Source organism: Kogia breviceps, chromosome 14 (genome assembly GCF_026419965.1).
Source record: "Kogia breviceps isolate mKogBre1 chromosome 14, mKogBre1 haplotype 1, whole genome shotgun sequence".
NCBI lineage: Eukaryota > Metazoa > Chordata > Mammalia > Artiodactyla > Physeteridae > Kogia > Kogia breviceps.
In genome coordinates this window covers 73,528,019-73,551,186 of record NC_081323.1, presented here as the reverse complement: position 1 = coordinate 73,551,186, position 23,168 = coordinate 73,528,019, and the positions used below count along the sequence as shown (strand labels likewise).

The window sequence follows — 23,168 nt, the reverse complement described above, 5'->3', positions numbered from 1 at the left end:
AATTCAAACAGAACCACCCATGTTTTATACAAACAAAACAAACGTGTTTATGGAAAGTCTGAAGCCTGGATCTCTCTCCTGGCCTAAAATCCTTTCAGAGAGGAGTGACCCCTGGGCGATGGAAACAGCAACGGGCAGGAGGGGGCCTGCCAGGCGGTTCCTGGTTGCTGGGAGGGTGTGGAGTGGGAAATTCGCCAAGCTAGCAGGTCTGTGCGCTTCTCTGAAGGCAGGTTACACTTCAGTAACCAAGACAGAAACTGCCCCAGGCTCCCCACTGCCCAGCAGAGGCCTGAGCCGAGCAAGCCGGTAAGAACCCCCCCCCGTGACCAGGCCCTGGCCACCCCGCTCCAGAGCCTTTGGGCCATGGCTGTCCTGACAAGCCAGTATTTACAACAGTAATGATCATGAGGCAGGTGACAGCAGCCGAGGTCTGTAGCGCAGCTCTGCCTGCACCGCATCCCTAGAGCCCTCTGTGGTAAGGACTAGCGTGGTCCTGGTCTCCAGATGGAGACACGCACAGTGGAGTTTCTTGCCCCAAATCACACAGCACTTAAGCGACAGGGCCAGGCTTGAATCCAGGCAGCCAACCTCAGAGCCCAGGAGCTTCTGTGCGGGTTGTGGGCCTGGAATGTCCCTCTGGGGTCCCCCCCGCCCGCCTCTGCTGCCCACGCTGGCCTGGGCACGCGTCGCCCTGCACGTACCCGGCGAGGGAGTCCTCAGGCGCAGGCCGGGCCGGGCTCAGGGCGGAGGACGTGTGACCACGAGCGCGTCTGCTTGCCGGGCACCCTCCTCTCGGGCTACGACCACCAGAAGCTGACCGAGAAGCTCAAGTCCAGAGCCCGCACGTAATGCCAGTACTTCACCGGGATGAAGAGGAGCTCTCCCGGAGACAGGATGCAGGACAGGAACGGGGCCTCGGCAAACCTGGGGAACTTCTCCACGTCGGGATTCTCCACGTCAACCTGAGGAAAGCGAAGGTTGATGTGAAGTCACTGGCCTGCTCTCAGAGACAGGGTGTGGAGGAGGGGAAACGGCGGGTCACACCGGGTCCCCCAGGCCCACCTGGCTCGTGTTGTGAAGAAGGGGCGTGTCATGAGGATACAGGGCCTCTGACTCCTGCGGGGAGTACAGCCGGATGTATTTCCTGCCCATCACCTGCAAGGAAGAGAGCCGCCTTCCTCAGCAGGTGCCCGGCTGCCCCGGCTGCCCCGGCTGCCCCGCACCCAGCACACACGTCAGGGTAGGAGCCACTGCCTTCGCTACTGTTGCTAACAGGCGCTCGACCGTGGCGCCGCTGTCTCAGTGCTGTGTGTGTATTAACTCTAAGCCTCAGCACAACCATCCGAGGTGGTTTATCCTTTCCCCCCCATTTTACAGGTGAGGCTATGGAGGCACAGAGAGGTTAAGTGAATGGCCCACGTTCACAAGGCTGAGAGGCGGTCTGGCTTCCGGCCTCTCTGCTGCCTCTGGGGACTGGTCCCCGGGCTGGAAGCACACTCTCACTTGTCAAACCTCTCTGCCTGCGACGGAAGGTGATTTTATAACAGGTGCCCCTCCCCTTACAACACACACGCACGCACGTGCGCGTGCTGCCCTGTCTGGGTCTCAGTAAAACCACCCACTGGCTGAGCAGCTTCCCCGTATTTGGAGAGAGGGTTCTGCCAGGAGAAGCTGGCCTGGTTCTGATGGACAGCAGGGGAGAGGCAGCCGTCGGGGCACTTGCTCTGTCCGGTGATGGCGCCCGGCCCAACTCTGCCCTCAAGAGGCATCCGGGAACCCAGACGATGCAGGAGCCATGTCTGGAAGCCACCCCGACGAGGCAGAGGGCCCCCCCCTGAGGCCTGGTACCTTTCGTTTCTCTGTTTTCACTTTTGTCCATAGCCCTGTTCATCTCTTTAGTGTTTAAATGTGGACAATGCGGCCAGGCCGCGTGTGGCTGGGCCAGGAGGAGGGGGAAGGCCGATGTTCTGAGCAGCTCCAACCTGGGCTAGAAAGTTCTGCTGGGGATCCTGGTGAAGTGGGGAGACGGTGCCTTGGGGACCGAACCAGGCGTTGATGGTGATCTCCTCTTCCTCCCCGGCGCCCAGGCAGCAGTAATCAGGGATGCTGATGTCCTGCTTCAGCTCTGGGATCTGTAGCGTCAGAGCACACATGGAGGGTTAAGACCAGGCCTGTGGGACACAGCAGCCTAGAAGTCCACTGACTCTCCCGGAAGGCCGATACACAGTCTTCTTGTGTAATAATATGACTGTAGCCACATTTTACTGTATAGGACTTTAAAAATCAATTTAAAAAAGTAAATACAGGGGCTTCCCTGGTGGCGCAGTGGTTGAGAGTCCGCCTGCCGATGCAGGGGACACAGGTTCGTGCCCCGGTCCGCGAAGATCCCACATGCCGTGGAGCGGCTGGGCCCATGAGCCATGGCTGCTGAGCTGGCACATCCAGAGCCTGTGCGCCACAATGGGAGAGGCCACAGCAGTGAGAGGCCCGCGTACCACCAAAAAAAAAAAAAAAAAAAAGTAAATACATAATTGCTAGGGAAGGGTTATAATTTTATTTTCAGATTTCTTTCCACGTCATATGCATTTTAGCTTTGTTTCCTTTTGTTAAAAACCTGACACCACTGCTTTGTACCTAAAAATAAACCAGCTTGCAATTTTCTAATTTTAGAACATCAAATTAAAGAAAAACAAAAAGAAAATGGGACTAAGCAGTTAATGAAATCTCTGGAAGGGAAGATTTTCTAAAATTTACTAATGGTAAAGCAATCACAATTGGTACATTTAAGATAAGTTACTTAATACAAAGATGGGGAGTAAAACGGGAAACATTTGAACTGTGGTAAAGGAAGGTTAATGTAGAGAGTACATACAAAATAATAAGGAAAAATAATAAGGATCCCAATACATAAGGTATACAAATAAGAAAAGGACAAAAACCAGATCATACATAAAGATGAATTAGATATAAAGGCTGCTGGTGGCATCAAGCGATGTGGTCAGGACTGCCCTGGTGGCGCAGTGTTAAGAATCCGCCTGCTAGTGCAGGGGACACGGGGTCGAGACCTGGTCCAGGAAGATCTCACATGCCGCGGAGCAACTAAGCCCGTGCGCCACAACTACTGAGCCTGCACTCTAGAGCCCACGAGCCACAACTACTGAAGCCCTCGTGCCTAGAGCCTGTGCTCTGCCACAAGAGAAGCCACTGCAATGAGAAGCCCGTGCATCACAGCAAAGAGTAGCCGCCGCTCGCTGCAACTAGAGAAAGCCCACGGGCAGCAACAAAGACTCAATGCAGCCAAAAACAAACAAACAAACAAACAAATAATAAAAATTGGGTTAAAAAAAAAAGCGACGTGGTCAAGTGTGGAAGTCTTAAAACCAGTCACGGACTCTGACCCAGTTGGAAGTAAGCTTGTGCTGCTCCTTTGTGTGGCGGCGTCAGGGGCCTCCGGGAGGCTGTGAAGTTAGGGCTCCCGAGGAAGGACGAGGGCTGTACGAGGAGCTGCGGTCAGCTCACCTGCCCCGGCACCATCAGTGAGCATCTCTAATGAGACGGACAGGTTCTTCCTCGATTTACGATGGGGTTGCGACCCGATAAACCCATCGTACATCTAACCTACCGAACGTCATCACTGAGCCTGGCTTGCCTTAAACGTGCTCAGAACACTTACATTCGCCTACAATTGGGCAAAATCATTGAACACAAACTCTATTTTATGATAAAGTGTTGACTACCTCACCCAATTTATTGGATACCGTACTGAAAGCAAAAAACAGAATGTTATCTGGGTACAGAGTGGCTGTGACTGTATCCACTGTCTCCCCTCGTGATCGTGTGATGTACTGGGAGACCCAGTCCAGCATCACGAGAGAGTATCGTAAACACGCCACTAGCCCAGGAAAAAAGCCAGATTCAAAATTCAAAGTACAGTTTCTACTGAACGCATATCACTTCGGCACCACTATAAGGTCGAAGAATCCTAAGTTGGGGACCACCTTATACTTTACAACGGCAAGTGCTGTGAGTCCCCTCCTGTTTTCTTATGCCCCCCACCTCCTCACTTCCCCACCAGACCTGCAGAAGGCAGCTCCAGGGCTCCACTCCCAGCCGCCCTGAGGGAGGGGCTGGAGCTGCCTTCCGCAGGTCTGGCCGGGAAGTGGCTTCAGCCAGGGTCAGTGGTTTCTTCACTCTGAGACTCGGGGTTCTTTACAAATGAGGCCAGTCCACCACAGCCCTGCCGAGCCCCCAACCCCCAAGACTGCCTGCTCTGTGGGAAACTTACGTTTGGTTCACAAAAGGTTGCAGAGGGGACCCACTATGCTAGTTTACTCAGGTATTTCAGAGTGAGCTCTCTGGTCTGAAGGGACACCTGCAGGTGGACTAGTCATTACTTTAGTGGAACAATCGCAGGGGGCGGCTGGAAATGTTCTCTGTGGGGAGCGTGGGCTGTTCCATACTTTTAGAGTCTGTCTCCAACAGCCCATATAGAAATGTGGAAATGCTGCTGTGTCCACTGCTTTGGGCTGACAGAATGGTTCACAGTCTGAGGTGCCCTGTCCTGTGGGGTTCCTCAGCGAGGGGCGAGATGGCAAAGGCCTCTGGGAACTGCCTGCTTCTCCCCTGCCAGGCTCGCTGTCACACCACAGTTTCCGGCTGGGATTACACCAGACTCCAGCCCTGTGGGATGCTGAGAAGCTGCCTGGTTCCTGATGACATCATCAGGTTTCCTGAGAGGTGACTGGTTGACCAGGCGGTGTCATCAGAGCCACTGGCCAAAGATTCAGAGACGCCAAGAGGAGAAACCATCTTAGATGTGACTGATACTTGAAGGCAGACCAAGCACAGTGGCCAAAATCTTCTGAAACACAGGGTCGCTGGGAGGCGAGTCAGTACGAGGTTTTGGGTGGGGTGACCCTGAGCTTCGTGCAGGCGGAGAAGACCCCAGAAGCCCCGCAGAGGCTGGCAGGCCAGGCGGCCCCTCCACGCTGCATGACGGCCCCAGGGCCCTGGGAGTCCCCAAGGGAGTCTGACAGCAGAGGAGAAAAGCCACTTCTGGGGTCCCGAGACAAAACGCCTTCAGAGTCTTTGACCGTTATAAAAATAATCATGTGCTTTGCCTTCTACTTCTAAATGTGCTTCCTTGTGTTCTAGTAAAATGGCAATTGGCTGCTCCAGGACAGGGAGCCAAGCTGACCTGTGGCTTTCAGGGGCCCTGGGAGGCTAAGCCCCACTATGACTGAGGCCAGGGGATAGGACAGGCTGGTCTCTTGAGATCACGTGGTAGGGGCCTGAACAACTTGAATCCCCCTTTTCTTCACTTAGCAAGAAGGGACAGGGCTCAGGACCTACGAGTCCTCACATGGGGAAGCCTGGGCAAGGACACAGCCCACCTGGCCCCATCACCTCCCACCCCCCTGTAACTTTGGACCTGCAGCTCCCAAAGTCTGGCACAGCCCCAACTGGGGCCCCCTGGTCAGGACAGGGACCCCAGCTTCCCACTGGCTGTGGTCCTGACCCCGAATGACCCAGGTCTTCCCTGTTCAGGGCACACATCCAGCCCCTGACCTCGCCTCCCGCCCAGCACTGCCTGCTCTGGGCAGCTGTGGCGTCAGGCCTGGCCAAGACCACATCTGCCAAGTCCCCCTGGATGCCTCAGCTCCATCTAACGAGTGGTTTGGGTCCCAAACCTAGGAGTCTTCCCGGGCTGCTCCCTTTCCCTCGATCTCTGCACGCCCACCACGTCAGGTGCCGGCAGCTCACACACACCTTAACCCCGTCTCTCCATGCACAGCGTCAGCTCTCCCTGGACCGCTGCGGTAGCCCTCCAGTGGTCTCCCTGCTTCCACACCTGTCACTTCAACTCCTCCCCAGACAGTGCCACAGCCATCCTGGAAATACTTCCCTTCACATTAAGAAAACCATCCTTCTTCCAGCCCTGATCTCACTCTCAGGCCCCATCTGCCACTTCCCTCCCCTTCATGCGCTCAGCTCTGGCCATGCTGAACTCTCCTGCCCCTTGAAGGTGAAAGTTCACACCTGCTGCTCTCCCAGCTGGCATGGCGCTTGTCATGTCCTTTCAGACGCGAGAAGAAAATAAAATGGCAAGTTGATGACAGGGATAAAATACCCACAATGCTTACGGCTGACAACTAGCTTGCATCCAGAACATATATAAAGGATTCCTAAAATTCAAAATAAGAAGACTAACAACCCAAAAAAAAAAAACGGGCAAAATATTTGCTGTGTGGCTGGGTACCTACTGCTCATCTTTTGGGCTGTTGCTCAGACATTACCTCCCCAAGACCCCTTCCCTGACCACCGGATGGAAAGAGCCCTTGCCCTGCCCAGCCTCCTTTGTAGGGTACATTTTTCCTTTCCTTCAAGGCACTCATTACCATCAGATACGTGTGTTTTTCAGGTCCACGCGGCAGGAGAGCGACTGTCTCCTTTGTCCCTGCATCCCCAGGGCAGGGTTCAGTGCCGGTGCACAGGGGCCTACAAAGCAGCCGTCTCCCGCCAGCCACCAGGGTCACAGCCCTGGCCACCCCCAAGTACAGAGTGAAGAGGAGAGCGGGGGATGAGGCAAGGGGTGGACGGAAAGCCCAACTGTCCGGTCATTCCCCAGGGTGAGCCCTCCTCTGAGGGTTTCGGCATCCTAATCGAACGGCTTTGAAAACACACGATGCAATCTGATTCACGCTACACTTCACTTTGTTCTGTTTTGTTTGCATTTGAAAACAAAGTCTCTGTTCTTCTCATTATGAGGACTATACATACTCATTATAGATGATTTGGAAACTGCAGAAAAGAGAGGGAGCAACCCCCTCGCCCTCTCGGCCCCCGCAGACAATCCCTGTTCACCCCCTGCGGCCCTTCTCCCTGCCCGTTGCCAACCCAGCTACAGCCGTTCTGCACATCACCGCACGGCCCCACTTCCTCATTCCCCAGAGCCTGACGGTCCTGGTTCCCGCCACCGCTTCCCCAGCTCTGCACTTGGCGGCTACGGGCCCCACCTGACGCAGGTCTGGATGACGGGTGATGCTGGTGCCATTGATCTGGGCACGGCCCAGGATGGAACCTGCATCTCTAAAAGGCAGGACGCTGGCGCTGCCTGGGCCACACCTGGATGGTCTGCGGGGAGGATGTGTGACGGAGAGAGAGCTAGCGCAGCCTGCCACTGTCCCTCTTCTTCCCCTGAGCGTTCTCCTTGCATCCCCCGGAGCCCCTGTTGGATTCTCCTGGGAATACCACCTCGGAGTGGGAACCCTCCGGCTCACAAACGTCCCAGGGCTCCTCGCTGCCTTGGCCTGGCCTTCAAGGCCCTCCCAGCGTGGCCCCAGCCTCCCTCTTCGGCTTCCCGCTCTGCTTTTCTGAGCAAACCCTCGCACGCTGGTGGACGCGCCCAGCATGTGGGGTTCGTTCTGCCCTCCGACCCTGGCTCATGAGGCACCTCTCCCTGGGACTGGCCTTGGCCTTGAGCCCTGCTCCTCCCCTCAGCTTCAGCCCACGGCCCCCTCCTCTTTCAGTCTCCACCGGTTCGTCCTGAGGGTCTTCCAGCCAGCCAGTCAGGGTACCCAGAGGAGGGGAAGCCGGGCCCTGCCACAGCGCACAGGCCCAGGTGCGGGGAGCCTGCCTCGTAAGCGGACGACTGAAAGGTGGTTAGGGCGGCTCCAGGCCCTGCCCCGGGAACTCTGTGAGTCCAGGTCAGCGGCCACTCGCTCGTTCTGGGTCAGGTCAGAGCCTGCCACCCTCACCTGGGGCACTGTTCCTCGGTTCTGAGCACACCCGGGCTTTGGACTCCATCTCCCGGGGCCATCCTAGGGTCTGCTCTGCTCCCCCACTGCCCACTGGCGAGTAGGACATGGGTAGAGGCACAGAGGCCCCCCTGCTCGCCGCAGGGGGTGGTACCGCTGGGGAGCAAACGAGGCTGCAAGCCCTTTCCAAACCTCTGGGGCCAGCGCCCAGGCAGGGTAGTGGGAGAAGGGGAGCGGGTGAAGGGTAGAGGGGCTCGGACTTACCTGGTCAAAGAGCTGGTGCTGAGCAAGGTACCCAATGTCCTTCGGCTACTCCATGGGAGAAAGACCAGAGGCGACACAGAAAAGCCCCGTTAGTCGTGGGACACCTCCTCAGAGCTGCCCGTGTGGCTGGCTCTCAGGTGATACCCTAGGCATCACCTGGAGGGCCCTCCTCTCCGGCCTGCTTGGTCCCCCTCCTCCGACCCGGGGGCGGATGTGATCCCTCGCCAGCCAGCAAGACTGGGCTGATGGGGGGACTCAGGATCTGGCCCTGCCTCCGCCCTGAGTAAGCCACCCTGAGCCCTGGGGCTCAGTTTCCTCAGATGAAACATGAAGGGGCTGTACACACATAAGGATTTTTAAAAAATAAAATGGAATCATACAATATGCATTATTGTGAAGTCTGCTTTTTTCATTTAATGATATATCCTGACTACCTCTTCAGGTCAATACACGCATATGTGACTCATTCTCTTCATGGATGCATGTTTTATAGACAGGATGCATCATCACGCACTCAACCACCCCCTGCTGGTGGGCATTTACGTGGTTCTGCTGTGGTGTTTCAATGAACAGCCGAATGCTCTGGTCCTCATGTTTACATGCTTCCAAAAGGAGAACAACGCAGTCAGGGAGTACGTGGATTTTACATCTCAACAGCTTCTGCCACATTGTTCTCCCAAACATTACATCATTTACACTCTCACCAGCAGTTAATGTAAGCGTCCACTTTCCTACATCTGCTTGCACTGGAGACGATCATTTTGTGAAAATTTCTACCAATCAGATGAATGAATCAGTGCTTTACAAACTGGGCTCCCCGATGCTCAGGGGTTCTTTGAAGATGCCCGAGGGCCTCTGCAAGGGTCAGATGGGGGCAGGGCAGATGGGACGCTGGGCACCACTGACCCCAACTGCAGCCTGAGTGGCCAACAGGTATCAGAAAGAGGAAGTCACCCAGGGCCCTCACTGTTAAGAAATGACAAAATGGTGCAGCTGCTTTGGAAGACAATCTGGCAGTTCCTCAAAAGGTTACACACAGAGTTACCATCTGACCCAGTAATTCCACTCCTCGTATACACCTAAGAGAAATGGAATCACATGTCCGCACAAAAATGTGTACGTGAATGTTCACAGCAGCATTTTTCATACCAGCCAAAAAGTGGACACAACCCAAATGGCCATGCACTGAGGAATGGACAAACAAGATGTGGTCTATCCATCAAAGGGATAGTATTCGGCCATACAAAGGCACGGAGGACTGGTATGTGCTATGACAGAGATGAACTCTGAAAACATTATGCTAAATAGAAGAAGCCAGACACAGGTCGTCATATATTATATGATTCCAATTATGTGAAACGTCCACAATTGGCAAATCCATGGAAACAGAAAGCAGATTCGAGGTTGCCTGGGGATGGGGGGAAGGGGAAGGGGATATGGGACGTGACTACTAATGAGTATGGGGTTTCTTTGGGGTGATGAGAATGTTCTAGAATTAGATAGTGGTGATGGTTGCAGAGTCTTGTGAATATACCGAAACCCACTATATTGTAACCAAAAAAACCCAAACAAAAAAACCTCCAAAAAACAAAGGGCCTGAAATGGGAACCGTATGTCCTGCCTGCCTTTCTCATGCTGGCCAGCCTACTGACCACAGGCCCTTAAAGAATGGCTTCTTGACTCCTCCAAAACCTCCCCTGGCGACACATGGAAGTTATTTGCCCAAATGTAACGCGTTCCCTCCCTCCTAAGTATTAGGGGGCAGGAGTCAGACACACCTCATTCCTGATGTACTTGCTGATGAATTCATCGACAGTCATGAGCGTCTGGGACCACTCCTCGTCCGTGTACCTGGAACCGACCTCTACTGGGACGGTGCGGCAGCCAGCGATTGCTTGGATGTACTCCAGACTATTCGGAAAACAGGGATTGGCATTGCCATCAGATGCTAACACCCGTTGGGTGCCCTGCTAAACGTGCTACGCTGGTCTCCTTTCATTGGCACAAACACTCATGAGGTGGAGGAAGACCCCACTTCACTGCCGAGGAGACACAGGTGCAAGAGAGGCGAGGTCACTTGCCCACCTGGCGCTAGGCAGCTTTGCAGATACAGCCAATGAATCTGGTTCTTGCTGGGCAGCTCTGTTTCCCTGCTTGCCTAGCGCCTTTCAACTTCTCTCTTTGCTCGCCCTGTCACAAGCAGAGAGATCTTCTTTGGGCCAGTGGCGGACAGTGCAGGGCGGTGAGGGGCCTGGGTCCTCAGCTCCGGTGGCCTGGTGCTGAGTCCAGCCCTGCCTGTCACCCACCAGGGCACCTGTGGCAAGTCCCTTCGCCTCTCTGAGCCCTTGTTCCCCGTATGCAAACTGTGGGTGATGACAGTGCCCGTCGCACAGGAACCAGGGAGGGGACAATGAGGGAAGACATGGCATGTGCCCGCCTTGCGTGGTCAAGCACACAAGTCTCAGCGGGAAGCACTCCCTCCACAAAACCACTGCCACAAGACAGGCTGGCTCCATCCACCTGCCTGAGACATGCCTCCTCATTTCAAAATTAGGCTTAGCTGTGGCATCATGGCTACTGTCCAGCTGCCTGATCTGACCTCTCCACCATGAATCTGAGGAGAGACTGGAAACAGACATGAGGAGAGAATAAACACAGGAGCCCTTGGAGCCCACGCAGAGGGGGTGGGGCTGTCTTGGGTTCTTATTTCTACTCTCAAGGCTCAGGGACCCCTAAGAAACTCCACAGAATTCCTGAGATCCTGCAAAACTGCGTAATGGACTTAACATTGGACTCCCAGGACGCACTCCTTAAAAACTGCTTAGGGCCGGCAAGCTGTAGAAGGTAAGAATCTTATAACCTCTGGCATCGCTTCGGAGCACTGTGCCTTTAATGCTTGCTTAACCCCTCGGCCGTCCATCTCACTTCACTGCCAGTGAAGTGTCTGTGGGGCTGTATTCACTTGGGGATGACGGGAGGAGGAATTTAGGGGTCTCTGCGGATGCTAATTTGGGAAGAGGAACCACACCGCCCTCAGCAGACACCCACCTCCACTTCTTCATGCACGGCCAGTGGTCGGCCACACCTTCCAAGATCACAGGCCTCCCTGGATCCAAAAAATGCTCCCTGAAATACTGGAGGGATGGACAGTGAAGCCGGGGCACCGTTCTTTCTGACGTCATATCTGGAATCGGAATGTGGTCATTCCTTGCTTTCTGTTCAAAATTAAGACAAAACAAGATGGCAACAACTGCAGAAAGGCCAAAATTCGAGGCATTCCACTAGGAATTTGCAGCAATGGTAGTAAGACAGCTGAGGGGTCACTAGTAACAATATTAACAGCATTTATTGTCAGTTTTACTGCTGCTACTGCTACTACTGACGTTTCACGATATCAAGATGTTTTTTTCTCTACCGGTTCATTTAAAATGTTTGTTTAATTATAAAACTAATATATTGCTTTCGTAGAGGAAAACTTACTATCCCAAACTCCACCACCTAACGTACAAGGATTCTTCTCATTACTGTATGTTCCTTTCCCATTTTGTTCACACATATGCATCTCTGATCCACTCTAAGATTCACGATGAATAAGCAACTCTGCCTCTTCTGTCCAACAATTTCTCTAAAGTCATTTCCATGCTGCCACTCAGTGCTTGCAATGGCTTGAGTGGCTGCCTCATCATTTACTTAACCGTCTCCCAGCTGAGGGGCCTGAACAAGTTACTGTCTCTGAGCCCGTTTCCCCATGTGTTAACCCCACTGGGTGACGAGACCTCGTATGTAAAGCGCCCAGCACTGCCGCCTGGCACCGTCGGCCCCCTCTGCTCTCCCTGCTGGACCCCAAGCCCGTTCTCAACATTCACGCAGTGGCGGCAGCGACAGCGAACATTCTTCACTGCAGGCGATGGGTGAGGCCTTGTATTTGCCTCTTCTTTTCTCGCTGTCCCCAAAGTAGACTTTTACTTCCCTGTACTCCCTTGTCAAACAGGCCTTCCCTGACCGTCCTGTCCGAAGCAGCCTCCCCACCTTTCTCACCACCTGGGGAGAAGACATTCTTTTACAGCCTCACTAGAATGTCAGCTCCTGGACGGGGTCTGGACCACGCCCTTGGTTCCGGCACATCTGGGCCACCGCTGGGGCTCAGTAAGGCTGCTGAGCAAAGCCCCTCCTACAGGCAGGGGAACGGAGGTGGCACAGGCAGCCGGGGGTGGGGGGCGGCGGCGCAGGAATGTGAACCCAGGCAGCTGCCTTCAGAGCCTGAGCTCCCACCCCCTTAACCATATACACTGCCCCAGACCGCGAACACCACCTTGGCCATGAAGCCACCGCCATATCCCTTGGGACAGCCCTGGCCTGGGCAACGGTGGGTGCAACCCCTGGGTCCAAGGGGACAGATATTTGTCCCTTGATCTGCATGTCTGCCTGACCCTTTGAAAGGTCCACCAACACCCCATGCCCTTGGCCCTGTGGCACCCTTGGCAGCACTGGGTGTTGTATAAAATCTCATTTGATAGTTTCAGAGCCAAGAATGGCTGCTTTTCTTTGTTTGTCTGTTCAAACCAGAGGTGAGGTTGCACATTTCCCACATGTTTGTTTAACAGATCTGTTTCCTCCTTGTGAACAGTCTGTTCGTGGGTCTGGTCTCTCTACCTCCTGGGGCCCAGCGTTTTCTTTTTTCTTTTCCCCTCTTGATTTGTATAATTCTTATACAATCAAGATATCTCCTCTCTGACAGCTCTGCGGCAAAGTTCTCTTCCCTGTTCATAGGCTCACTTTTTCTTTCAGTTACATGTATGGTGTATTTAGACATCCATTTGCATTATTCCTACAGAAAAATAATACTCACTGTAGGGAATTCTGAAAACAAGAAAATATTTAGAAAAATGTCAAAAACACCCCGTAACTCCCTTACCCAGTGTCCAGTACAGTCTGTCTTTTTTTTTCTGGGGGCCAGCACTCTGTTACTTTACAGATAAGGAAACTGAGGCTCAGAGGAGCTGATTGACTTGAACAGAGGTGCTGTGAGTGGGTCTGCGTGTCAGTGCTGGGATGTGAAGTCTGAGGAAACCACCCTCAGTGTCTGTGGGGTATTCTTCTCTGGCACATGCACTTAAATACCAGTGAGGACACGGTCAAGTATCTAAAGGGCAGGACCGATCAGTCACGTGAGTTGTAGTATCTCATCCAAACTCAGCAGCACAAAGACAGAGGCAGCCAGGAAACTGGGTGACACTTCGACCAAGGGGCCAGGAAGAAGCTGGAAGAGAAGGGCTCCCGCTGGCTGCAAGGCTCGGCCACACAATCCCTCTGAGCCATTTCTCTCAGGAACCACAGAGCTTTTACCCTCCCGCTCTCCCCAAGGGGCACTGCTTTTGCACAAACTGGGAAAAAAAAAAAATTGAGACAAGAGGCTGCTCCATTTCCAAATCAATGGAGATGCCATTTTTCCACCAGAGGGGTCAGCATGCCAGGGGCTTCACCCGAGGGGAGAGCTGACCTGTGACTTGTAGGAAAACAGGGCTGATGGATTTTGTTGGGTACGGTCAGTGGCGGTCGCCCCCACCACCCCCTCCCCGCCCCCCATACCTTTATGCCGAGCGGCTCCTGGCTTGGGCCGGGGGCAGGCCTTTTTCCAGAGGGCAGGTGCTTCTGGAGGACGGCAGTAACTTTAAGGAGGATGTCCCCGAGGATGGCCGCCCCCATCAGCAGGCCCATGTCACAGGCTTTCAGGGCGACGGCCACGGAGGCAGTGTCCCCAGGCGGTGCGCACAGACACACGGCTTTCAGGAGACAGCTGAAGGAGTACACCTGCCGCCAGTCCTTGTCCACGTGCTGCCAGGGCCCTGTGTTGAGCTTCTCCCAGGAGTAGTCGAGCAGCACCTCGCAGGTCTGCAGACACTCTCGCCTCCTGTCCCCATAGAAGAGCTCGGTGGCTTCCTGCAGCAGCATCACCACGCTGTCCTCCACCTTCTCTCCCAGCTCCAGCTTCAACTCCTCTTTCGTGCGGGGCAGGAGTGCCCAGAGGGCCTCCCAGAGCGCGCCCGGCCCCGCCATTGGCCCAGCCGTTTCAGTCCGATGAGTGCTGGGGGGGGGGGGGGGGGAACGTAAGTTACAGCAAAACACCACGTTGTATGCCAACATATTTACAGTTCTACATTTTCATAAAATAAGACTGGGGGAAAACAAGCTAGATCTGCAATGACATCCAGTGGCCAAAATGTCAACCACTGAAATTTTAAATATATATAAACTATTTTCCTAAAAAAAGAGAGAGACTGAGAGAGAGACCATGCACAGACCTGGTCCCCTATAGGTTCCCAAGGCTTCTGGACCTGTCCTATGTAACACACATCTCATCTGCACTGATTCTTCAACAATGGTCTTCTCTGCCCTGCGAGGGCAGGGTCCCTATCTGTCTGGTGTCACCACTGCATCTTCAGGGCGTGGCCTAACACTAGGCACACAGTGGGCACCGGACCCATATTTGTTCAGAGAGTAACATGTATTGTTCTTGTCTGGAATGCCTCCAACACCCCTCTTCTCTGGCAAACTCCTATCGAACCTTTAAGGCCCATCTTAAATGATCCCCTATGTGAAGCCTGCGAAGATTCTGAGAGTGTTTTGGGTTTGAATAGCCCTTGAGCTTCTTGCAGAGTCAAGCTCATAGTAGGCACTCAATTAAGACTACTGAAGGAATGAGATCTTAACGTCTCTGGAGGAAACCTGGAAATACGTAAATCCTATACAAAAAGGTTTATCACAGTTGGTGCCTTTAGTGACTTTAGCCTGGACATTATATATAGATGGCAGGCCAATCTTAGGAATAAGTACTAATATGTGAATGGGCTCTACTGCTCACAACTTATGGTGATTTATTTGCACTACAATGTTGTCGGTATTATACTAACAGCTGCTATATACCCTATCTCATTTGATACTAAGAAATAGGGGCCATCATGATTTTTGCAGAGACTGCTCTACACTGGGGGTCAACAAACTTTATCTGTAAAGGGCCAGATATCAAATATTTTAGGCTTTACAGGCCATACAGTCACTGTTGGTACTACCCTGTCACTCTAGTGTGAAAGCAGCTTTATACAGTATGTTAACGAATGGGCACGGTGTGTCCCAATAAAACTTTATCTACAAAAACAAACTCTTGCTTTAAGCTCACCAAAACCCATTCCATCTTCTTCCTGGGCACACAGTTAGACTCCATTTCTCATTTGCAATTAGATGTGACCACAGCACCGTGTTACAGCTAATGAATGGAAGTGACGTAGGCCCCTTCCGGGCCTGGTCCATAAACACTTCCTATATGATCCTCCACGCTCTCCCTAGCCACTGGCTGGAAGCGAAAGACCGAGGCCTTAGGGGATGGCAGAGCCATAAGATAGTCCCCCAACTAGGAATATCCATGCTGGAATGCTTCCGGAGCAAAAAATAAACTTGTACTGTATTTAGCCACTACGGTGTTGATGATGCTCTTTGTAGCAGCTACCCTGCCCTGAACGAAGCAATAACTTCCTTCTACTATTGAGGAAACAGATGGCAGAGAACGTAGTAGAGGATATTTGTTGAGTTCTGGTGGCTCAGAATCCTTTTCTCTTTCTTGACAACATACCTCCATCTCCTTTTGAGAAATTACATCATACCCACTGAGATCAGTCTGGTGGGATGTTGCCAAGGGGCGGGGGGTATGTGACCCAAGCTAGACAATGAGTTGCTTCCTTTGAATTTGAACTTTAAGTAAGTCAACTTGACCAGAGATAGCTGACATCTCATTTTGTCCTAGTGGCAGTTTTTGGACCAGACTATTCTTGCTAGGGTCTCACAATTATTGTCCGCAATTCCTAGGATGCAGAACCACTTTAGTTCTTGTCTTTTCCAAGCCCAGTTCTCCAGCTTTCCGTCGATTCTGTGGGCCCCACAGTCTCCCAAGAAATGTCCTCTTGCTTATGTCAACCAGGGTTTCTGTGGTTAATAATAAAAGAACCTTATTTGACCCTTAGAAGTAACTGACACTCAGGAGCCACTGGTGGATGGTGAAGGCAAGAACGAAGACTTGCCTGTGACAAAGCGTCACCACTTGCTCCACTTCTTGTGAGGGAAGGAAGTCACCCTAAGGGGCGAGAGAGCCCAATGATCCCTGCTTGCTGTTATGAACACTCTTAGCCAGCCCCCTCAAGTACAGGCAGGGCCTGTAATTTGAGTGGTAGGCAGAATAATGTCCCCCAAAGATGTCTACATCCTAATCCCCAGAACCTGTATGTTACCTAACATGGCAAAAGGGACTTTGCAGATGTGATGAAGAATAAGGGCTGTGAGATAGGATTATACTGGATTATCTGGCTGGCCCCAACCTGACACAGGAGTCCTTGAAAGGATCTTTCCTGGCTAAAGTCAGAGTCAGAGGGAGACGTGATTACAGAATTGTTAGAGAATGCAATGTTGCCGGCTCTGAAGATGGAGGAAGGGGGTCCCAAACCAAGGAATGTGGGTGGTCTCTAGAAGCTGGAAAAGGCAAGGAAATGGATTCCCCCCTAGAGCTTCCAAAAGGGAATGCAGCCCTGCTCAGACCTTGATTTTAGTTCCATGTTTAACTTCTAACCTATAGAACTGTAAGCTAGTAAATTGTTATTGTTTTAAGCCATCATGTTTGTGATAATTCGTTATATCACCAATAGAAAACTATTTATTACTTGCCTCTAACCAACAGGTGAGTAGGTTTGGTATGTGTAGCTATTTACTTTTTGGTCTAAGATGGCAAAATTGACAAAATGCCACTTCTGGGATCAGGTCACCTAAGACTGGAACTTCCATCCTGCTGGCAGACTCTCTCTACTGCCTTCTTGGTTTGCAAGCATTGATGAAGCAAGTGGCCCTGTTGGAGGGGCCCATGTGACAAAGAACTGAGGGTGGCTTAGAGCCAACAGCAAGCTAGGAACTGAGGGCCTCAGTCCAGCAGCCCTCCAGGAACTGAATTTTGCCAACAACCACAGGCACTTAGATCCTTGTCCAGCTGAACCTTCAGATGAGAGCTCAGCCCTGACACCATAACTGGAGCCTTGTGAGAGACCCTGATGTAGATGACCCAGCTAAACCCTGTCCAGACTCCCAACCCACAGAAACAGAGATAACACGTTTGTGTTGTTTTACAGTCACTAAATTTATGGTGATGTGTTACGCAGCAATAGATAATAAACACTCCTACCAGATTTCCTGGACATGCTGGGACTCCATCTATAATCACACCAAAGAACAGGAGGAGAAAACATGGTTCCCTTTAGCTCTTATGGGAAGATGTTAGCAGTAGATAGAGAAACAAAGACGTGTGAAGGATGCTAGAGATATGGTCCCTGAGGGTGCCACGGACAAGCCATTCCTATTGCTGGGCCCCATTTCAGCTCACTCCCCACCAGTTCAGGAACATTCAGTATTCAGCAGACAGAATACTTGCCTCATTTCACCCCCACAATGACCCTACAAAGCTGATAAAGTTAAAAAAAAAAAAAAAAGCTGATAAAGTACTTACAAAGTGTTTGCTGTAAAGCCAGGAATGCTCCAAGCACTTTATATATACTCTTAATTCTTACAGAAACCCTAAGTATTATCATCTCCATCTTACAGATAAGGAAGCTAAAGCAGAGAAGTTAAATGATGTCCCAAAGCAATTCAGCTAGTAAGAGGTGGAGCAGAAATTTAAAACTCAGGAAGTCTAGCTCACAAATCCATGATCTTATAAATGAGGGACCAGAGCCACAAGATCACAAGCCAGCACACAATGAAGCTGCACATCTGGGTTAACTCTCAAGAAAACTCTGAGGAAGGAATTATTATTCTCCCCATTCTACAGAGGAGAAAATCCTATCACTTCACATAAGAAAAGGGTGTACTTTCTCGCTTGTTATTATTTTTGAGATGCCAATTCCTGGGCTTGTCCTAAAGTAAGTGCAGTAATTCAGAGTGTTTTTCAGTTCTGCAGTCTATCCCCAGCAACGCTTTCTAATTGTATTTGTTCCTCACCATACTGTGAAGTGGACAGGGGTGTATGTGATCATTTCCCCTGCAACCCCACCCTCCTATTCTGCTGATGAGAAAACTAAAGTCCAGAAAAAATGAAGTGACTTGACCAAAACACACCACCACAGTCAGTCAATTGTGCAGAGACAGAGCTTAGATTATGCTCAACCTCAGTGCCCTTGTGTATGTGCCATGTCAATGCTCCATGTTTTTTTTTTTTTTTTTTGCTGTGCCACACGGTTTGTGGGATCTTAGTTCCCAGAACAGGGATCAATACCAGGGCCCTGCAGTGAAAGCGCAGAGTTCTAACCACTGGACTGCCAGGGAAATCCCAATGCTCCATATTTTATGTACATTATCTAACATACCCCTCACAATTCTACAGTGTGAAGTTTTACAGATGAATGAAGTGAGAGTTGAGAGATTAAGCAATTTGTCCAAAACTTTACAGTAAGTGGCAGTGTCCACTCAGACACTCTTCATGTTCGGGCATGAGGACTGCATCAACTTTTGGAGCTTTAGATCCCAGCTCGGTCCCTGGTTCACAATGGATATCCTTCCCAGCTGGCTTACTGAATGACAGGACTCAGAGAGCCTGAGTGGCCTGGCCCAAGCCCGCCAGGATGATTTCTATCTCCAGCCTCCTAGAAGATTCATAAATGTCTTGTGCTGGTCTCATTCAGAGCTTCACAGAGCAGGGCTTCCCTGGTGGCACAGTAGTTGAGAATCTGCCTGCCAATGCAGGGGACATGGGTTCGAGCCCTGCTCCGGGAAGATCCCACATGCCGCAGAGCAACTAAGCCTGTGCACCATAACTATTGAGCCTGTGCTCTACAGCCCATGAGCCACAACTACTGAGCTCACGTGCTGCATCTACTGAAGCCCGCACGCTCTAGAGCCTGTGCTCTGCAACGAGAAGCCCACACACCATAACGAAGAGTAGTCCCTGCTCGCCACAATGCCTGAGTGCAGCAACGAAGACCCAACACAGCCAAAAATAATAAATAAATAAAAATAAATAAATTTATAAAAAATACTACACTAATATCAATAAAAATAATAATATATTTTTTTTAAAAAGAGCTTCACAGTGCAGCCTTCCAGCATGGTCTTATCCACTAGCCACACACAAAACAGCACGTGGACCCATCAACTGGCCTTCCTCGGTGGCCTCAACGCTCATCCCGAGTGTTCTCCCATGAGTCTCATAAAGCAATTTCAAAAAATCTCACCTTGAGCGTGCAAAAGGCCTCAGAGGCCTCATATTCTGGCTTCTCACAAAGGTCTACAAAAAAGCCTCCCAGAAGACGACTTATTTGCCTTAATATAAAAATGGCTTCTGCTGGGGCCTATGTACCAACTTTGTAAATTGGTCTCTTGGTGGCCTTAGAAAATAGCCTCCTGGAGGGTTTCAAATGGGCCATAAACTAGTTCCCCGGGATGCAGATTTTAACCTTTGTAAACTGGCCTCCCAGGGTGACCTTACAAAATAGTCCCTTGCAAAGCTCGCAAAGGCCTTACAAACCCAGCTTCTAAGGTGGCCTGACGTGTTATTTTGCAAAATGACCTCCCAAGGTGGTCTCTGTTTGGGTTTCATAAACTGGCCTGCCTGTAAGGTGGCTGATGTGTTGCTTTGTCAGTTGGCTGAGGGGAGGGCCTCAGGTTGATGGCCATGCGGACCAGCCTTCTGGGAGAGAGGGCCTCAAGCTGGCTGTACAGAACAGCCTCTTCGTAGCCACAAAAAATAGCCTGAGTAATTTATTTTGAATCCAGAGCTCCTCAGTGAATGTCTTACAACAAAGCCTTCAGAGAGACTTATGCTGACGCTGCACGACACAGCCTTTCAAAGGTGGGAGCTTCGGGATGGCTGCGAGTTCATTTTCAAAATGGTTCTACAGGTTGCCTCTGTGTTAGCCACCTGAAATGGCCCTGCACATCTCATGATTGATCTCAAACACTAGCCTCCCAGGGGGCCTTACAATAGCAGCCTGTAGTAACCTGGTGAGCTGCCAGGCTGGCCACCATCTGTCTGAGTAGTCTTATGTATGGCTTGGTTCCATCGCCTCCCAGAATCTTTCATGATTTGGCCTTTTAAATAGTTGCCATATCAAACAGCCTTCCGAGGAGGAGCCACATCGTGTTACATAAAAGTCTTCCAAAGTGGCCTCATGACCTGTTTTAAAAACTGGCTTCATTGTACATTGGGCCCTCGTCTGAGAGCCAGGTGAAGCCAGGACTTTGTCTTAGTTGTACAAACCTATCTTCCGTGATTCCTGTTAGCCATTTGAAATGGCCTTATAGCAGCAAGGTCCTTCCCCGGCTGGGTGAAACACCTTCTTGTCAGCTGTGTGAAACAATCTTCCAGAGGAGCTGGCCTCATGTGGGCTGTAAGCAGCAGCCTTCAAACAACCAGTTGATATGGCCTTCCACTGAAGGTCAGGTAGAGGCTACGTTATGCTGCCTTTCTCAATGGCCTCACGTCCAGTTTTACAAATCAGGTTTCCAGCATTCCCCACGCATTAGTCTGATAGAAAGGTTTCTTGACAATTGTATCAAGCAATTTTCTGCAGGAAGGTATCAGCCTGAGTAGCCTCATGGCCTGGCTTTACTGATTTGCTTCCCAGAGTTCCTCACTGAATTGCCTTTTTTAAAATAAAAGGTTGTATTAAATGAACGAGGCTTCTAGAGAAGGGAATCAAGGGTAAACTGTGTGAACAGTCTTTCAGAGCGGGACTGCAAACTGGCCTTTACATTGGCTTCCCAGAGCTCCACGTAAAAGGGATAAGCAAGCTGCATAAACAGCCTTCTGGTAGGTATAGGTGGATTAACTACAGAATTTATCATACAAACCAGGATGCTATATATAAGCCTTTTATTTATTTAGCTTGGTAAAATATACATTTTTCTTTTGCAAAATTTTTTATTCTCATCATTTTCGCCAATTTTTTTTTCACTGTTTGGAACTGCCATTTCTGCATGTAGGAATTTCATCTTACACAAGTTGAATACCGGAAGTGCTGACAGCAGCTTTCAGGGTCAAGTCACAAACTGGCATTATTCCAGGCACATTGAGACCCGTGGTCCCCTAATCACAGGCCATATGAAAAAGCCTGAGTGGCCTTGTATCCTCACTTTAAAGTCAGTCTCCTAGGGCTAGGCAGGTATTGGCCTTAAAAGACTTCTTGTTGGTTACATAAGGCTTTTTTTGAAGGGGGTGAGGGTAGAGGTGAATTGCCTTTTCTAAAAGGTTGTATTAAATGAACAAGCCTTCCAGAGGAAGGCCTTGTGTCCTGAGTGGTCGTGTGTCCTGGCTTTGTAAACTGACCTTCCAGAGTGCCACCTGTCTGTACTGGTCTCATGACATGAGACAGCTTCCACAGGAAGCTCAGGTACAGGCTGCATAGAATTGCTCTTCTCAGTGGACTGTCTCGGCTTCTTATGTAAAGGACTGTTTGTTGGCATAGGAAATAATCTTGAAAAGGGGGTCAGACCAAGGTTGTATGAGCTAACCTCTCAGAGTGGCTTTTGTCTTGGCTTTATAAACCAGCCTAATGTGAACTTCATAAACGGCTTCTTGCTGGTCACGCTGAACACCAAGGAGCCAAGTACAAGCTGTATACAACAGCCCGACTCAGGTCCTGACTTCATGAATTCACCATCCAGATAGAGGGCAACATGTAAGCTGGGCTTTGCTTGGCTGCTGGTTAACAGCCCAAGGGGGTTCCTGACGTTTATAAAATAAAGCCTTCTAGGAAGCCACCGCAGTCATCCCAGAATTCTCTTGTTATCTTTAAATCTCTAAAGCGCCTCCCAGAATACATAGGCCTCAATCTGGCTTTCTGGGACCAGGCTGCCCAGTCTTGTAACGAGCAGACAGGATGGGGCTTGGGCCGTCGGTGTGGCCCCAACACCTGCCCACCTCCTGCCGCTGAATTTACTCCAACCTTGTTGAGCACGGTGACCCATCTTTGCTCAGAGTTAACCCTTATCGAGTTAGACACCCCCGTCCTCCAGGCGGCCACATGCACAGGGGCCCACAGGGGCCCCCAGGACGAGCGGGCTGGGCGGGCTCTACGTAACCCACCAACCCTCCACCCCGAGGTCTCACACCTTTTCCCTCCCCGGCGCCCCCCGGAGCTTCATTTCCGTTGGTCCACATTTGGGGCCCAATGGTTTAAGCGTGCCCAGTCGGCCTACCTCCAGACCGACAAACGGCGACTGGCCCGGGAGGGTCAGCCGGCAACCACCTGCCGCTACAAACACGGCGGAAATCCGAAGCCTCGCAAGTGCGTTAGAGTCGCAATAACGCGACACCAAGAACCACGCAGGGACACGACAGCCTGGCCTCACGCACGCACAAAAAGAAACGACTGGCGTAAGAACTGCACCACGCAGGCGCAGGGCCTTCCTCCTACCCCTGGAGGCGCTGGAGTTGAACGGCTAAACTGCGTTCTCAGAGCGCACGCGCTACCCCCGGTTCTCCACCCCCGCCCCCCGCCCCTTGTTCTCCACACCCCCCCAGTTCTCCACACCCCCCCCAATACCCGGCTCAGTTTCGCTGCTTTGAAGGGCCGCCCTGGGCTTTCCAAAGCGCACGCGCGAGAGCTTCCTTTCCTGCTTCGCCCCTTCACGCTACGCCTGCGCAGTCCTCCCCTCTCAGCCCGGCCTCCCCGCTTCTAAGGAGCCAGAGCTTCCCGCACTCTCGAGTTGCTCAAACTCACCTGTATCGAGTTTGGACGGTGTCGAGTCGTCGGAAGCCGGCGACGACTTTTCCTTCTGGGCCGAATACTCCGGCTGTCTCCGAGTAGTCAGAGGCTTGCCTGAGGAGTATCGATCACCAAGGCGTGCCTAGAGGAGCGCCGAGCGATCGATGCCGTGGCCCCGCCCCGCCCCGTTTAAAAGCCGGAGGGTGGAGCGACAGCTTAGGCTTGGGCTTTTGCCTCGGTTTCTGTTTCCAAGTGGGTAATACCTGCGATTGCCTCTGTAACGATAACTTCGTGTACGAGGCAGCTTCACATCTACCATTTTATCTAATCGTACAACTAAGATTATTCTCTGTTTTACAGAGCGGTAAATCGACGCTCAGTGAGATAAAGTGGTCAAATACTTGTACTTTCGGAA

At 51.5% G+C, this 23,168-nt stretch overlaps 1 protein-coding gene across 7 annotated transcripts; it reads right to left on the bottom strand.

Moving 5' to 3' along the window:
• Window positions 1–22: 22 nt before the first annotated feature.
• KDM8 (lysine demethylase 8) lies at window positions 23–22,919 on the bottom strand. 7 transcript variants are annotated; one of them, XR_010836542.1, is made up of 8 exons: window positions 22,769–22,893; window positions 13,611–14,106; window positions 11,070–11,236; window positions 9,800–9,932; window positions 8,022–8,066; window positions 1,849–2,132; window positions 1,063–1,155; window positions 23–962 (listed from the first exon to the last, which is right to left on the bottom strand). XR_010836542.1 is itself a non-coding variant. In XM_059036160.2 (8 exons), the coding sequence occupies exons 2-8, from the start codon at window positions 14,076–14,078 to the stop codon at window positions 798–800; spliced, it is 1,221 nt and encodes a 406-aa protein (XP_058892143.1). In that variant the 5' UTR covers window positions 14,079–14,106; window positions 22,769–22,919; the 3' UTR covers window positions 23–797. The 7 variants fall into 7 exon arrangements, 5 of the variants coding, with proteins under 5 accessions (XP_058892143.1, XP_066869291.1, XP_066869290.1 ...); XR_010836543.1 differs by lacking the exon at window positions 22,769–22,893 and adding an exon at window positions 22,245–22,384; XM_059036160.2 differs by having other exon boundaries at window positions 1,983–2,132; window positions 22,769–22,919.
• Between the last annotated feature and the right edge of the window lie 249 nt (window positions 22,920–23,168).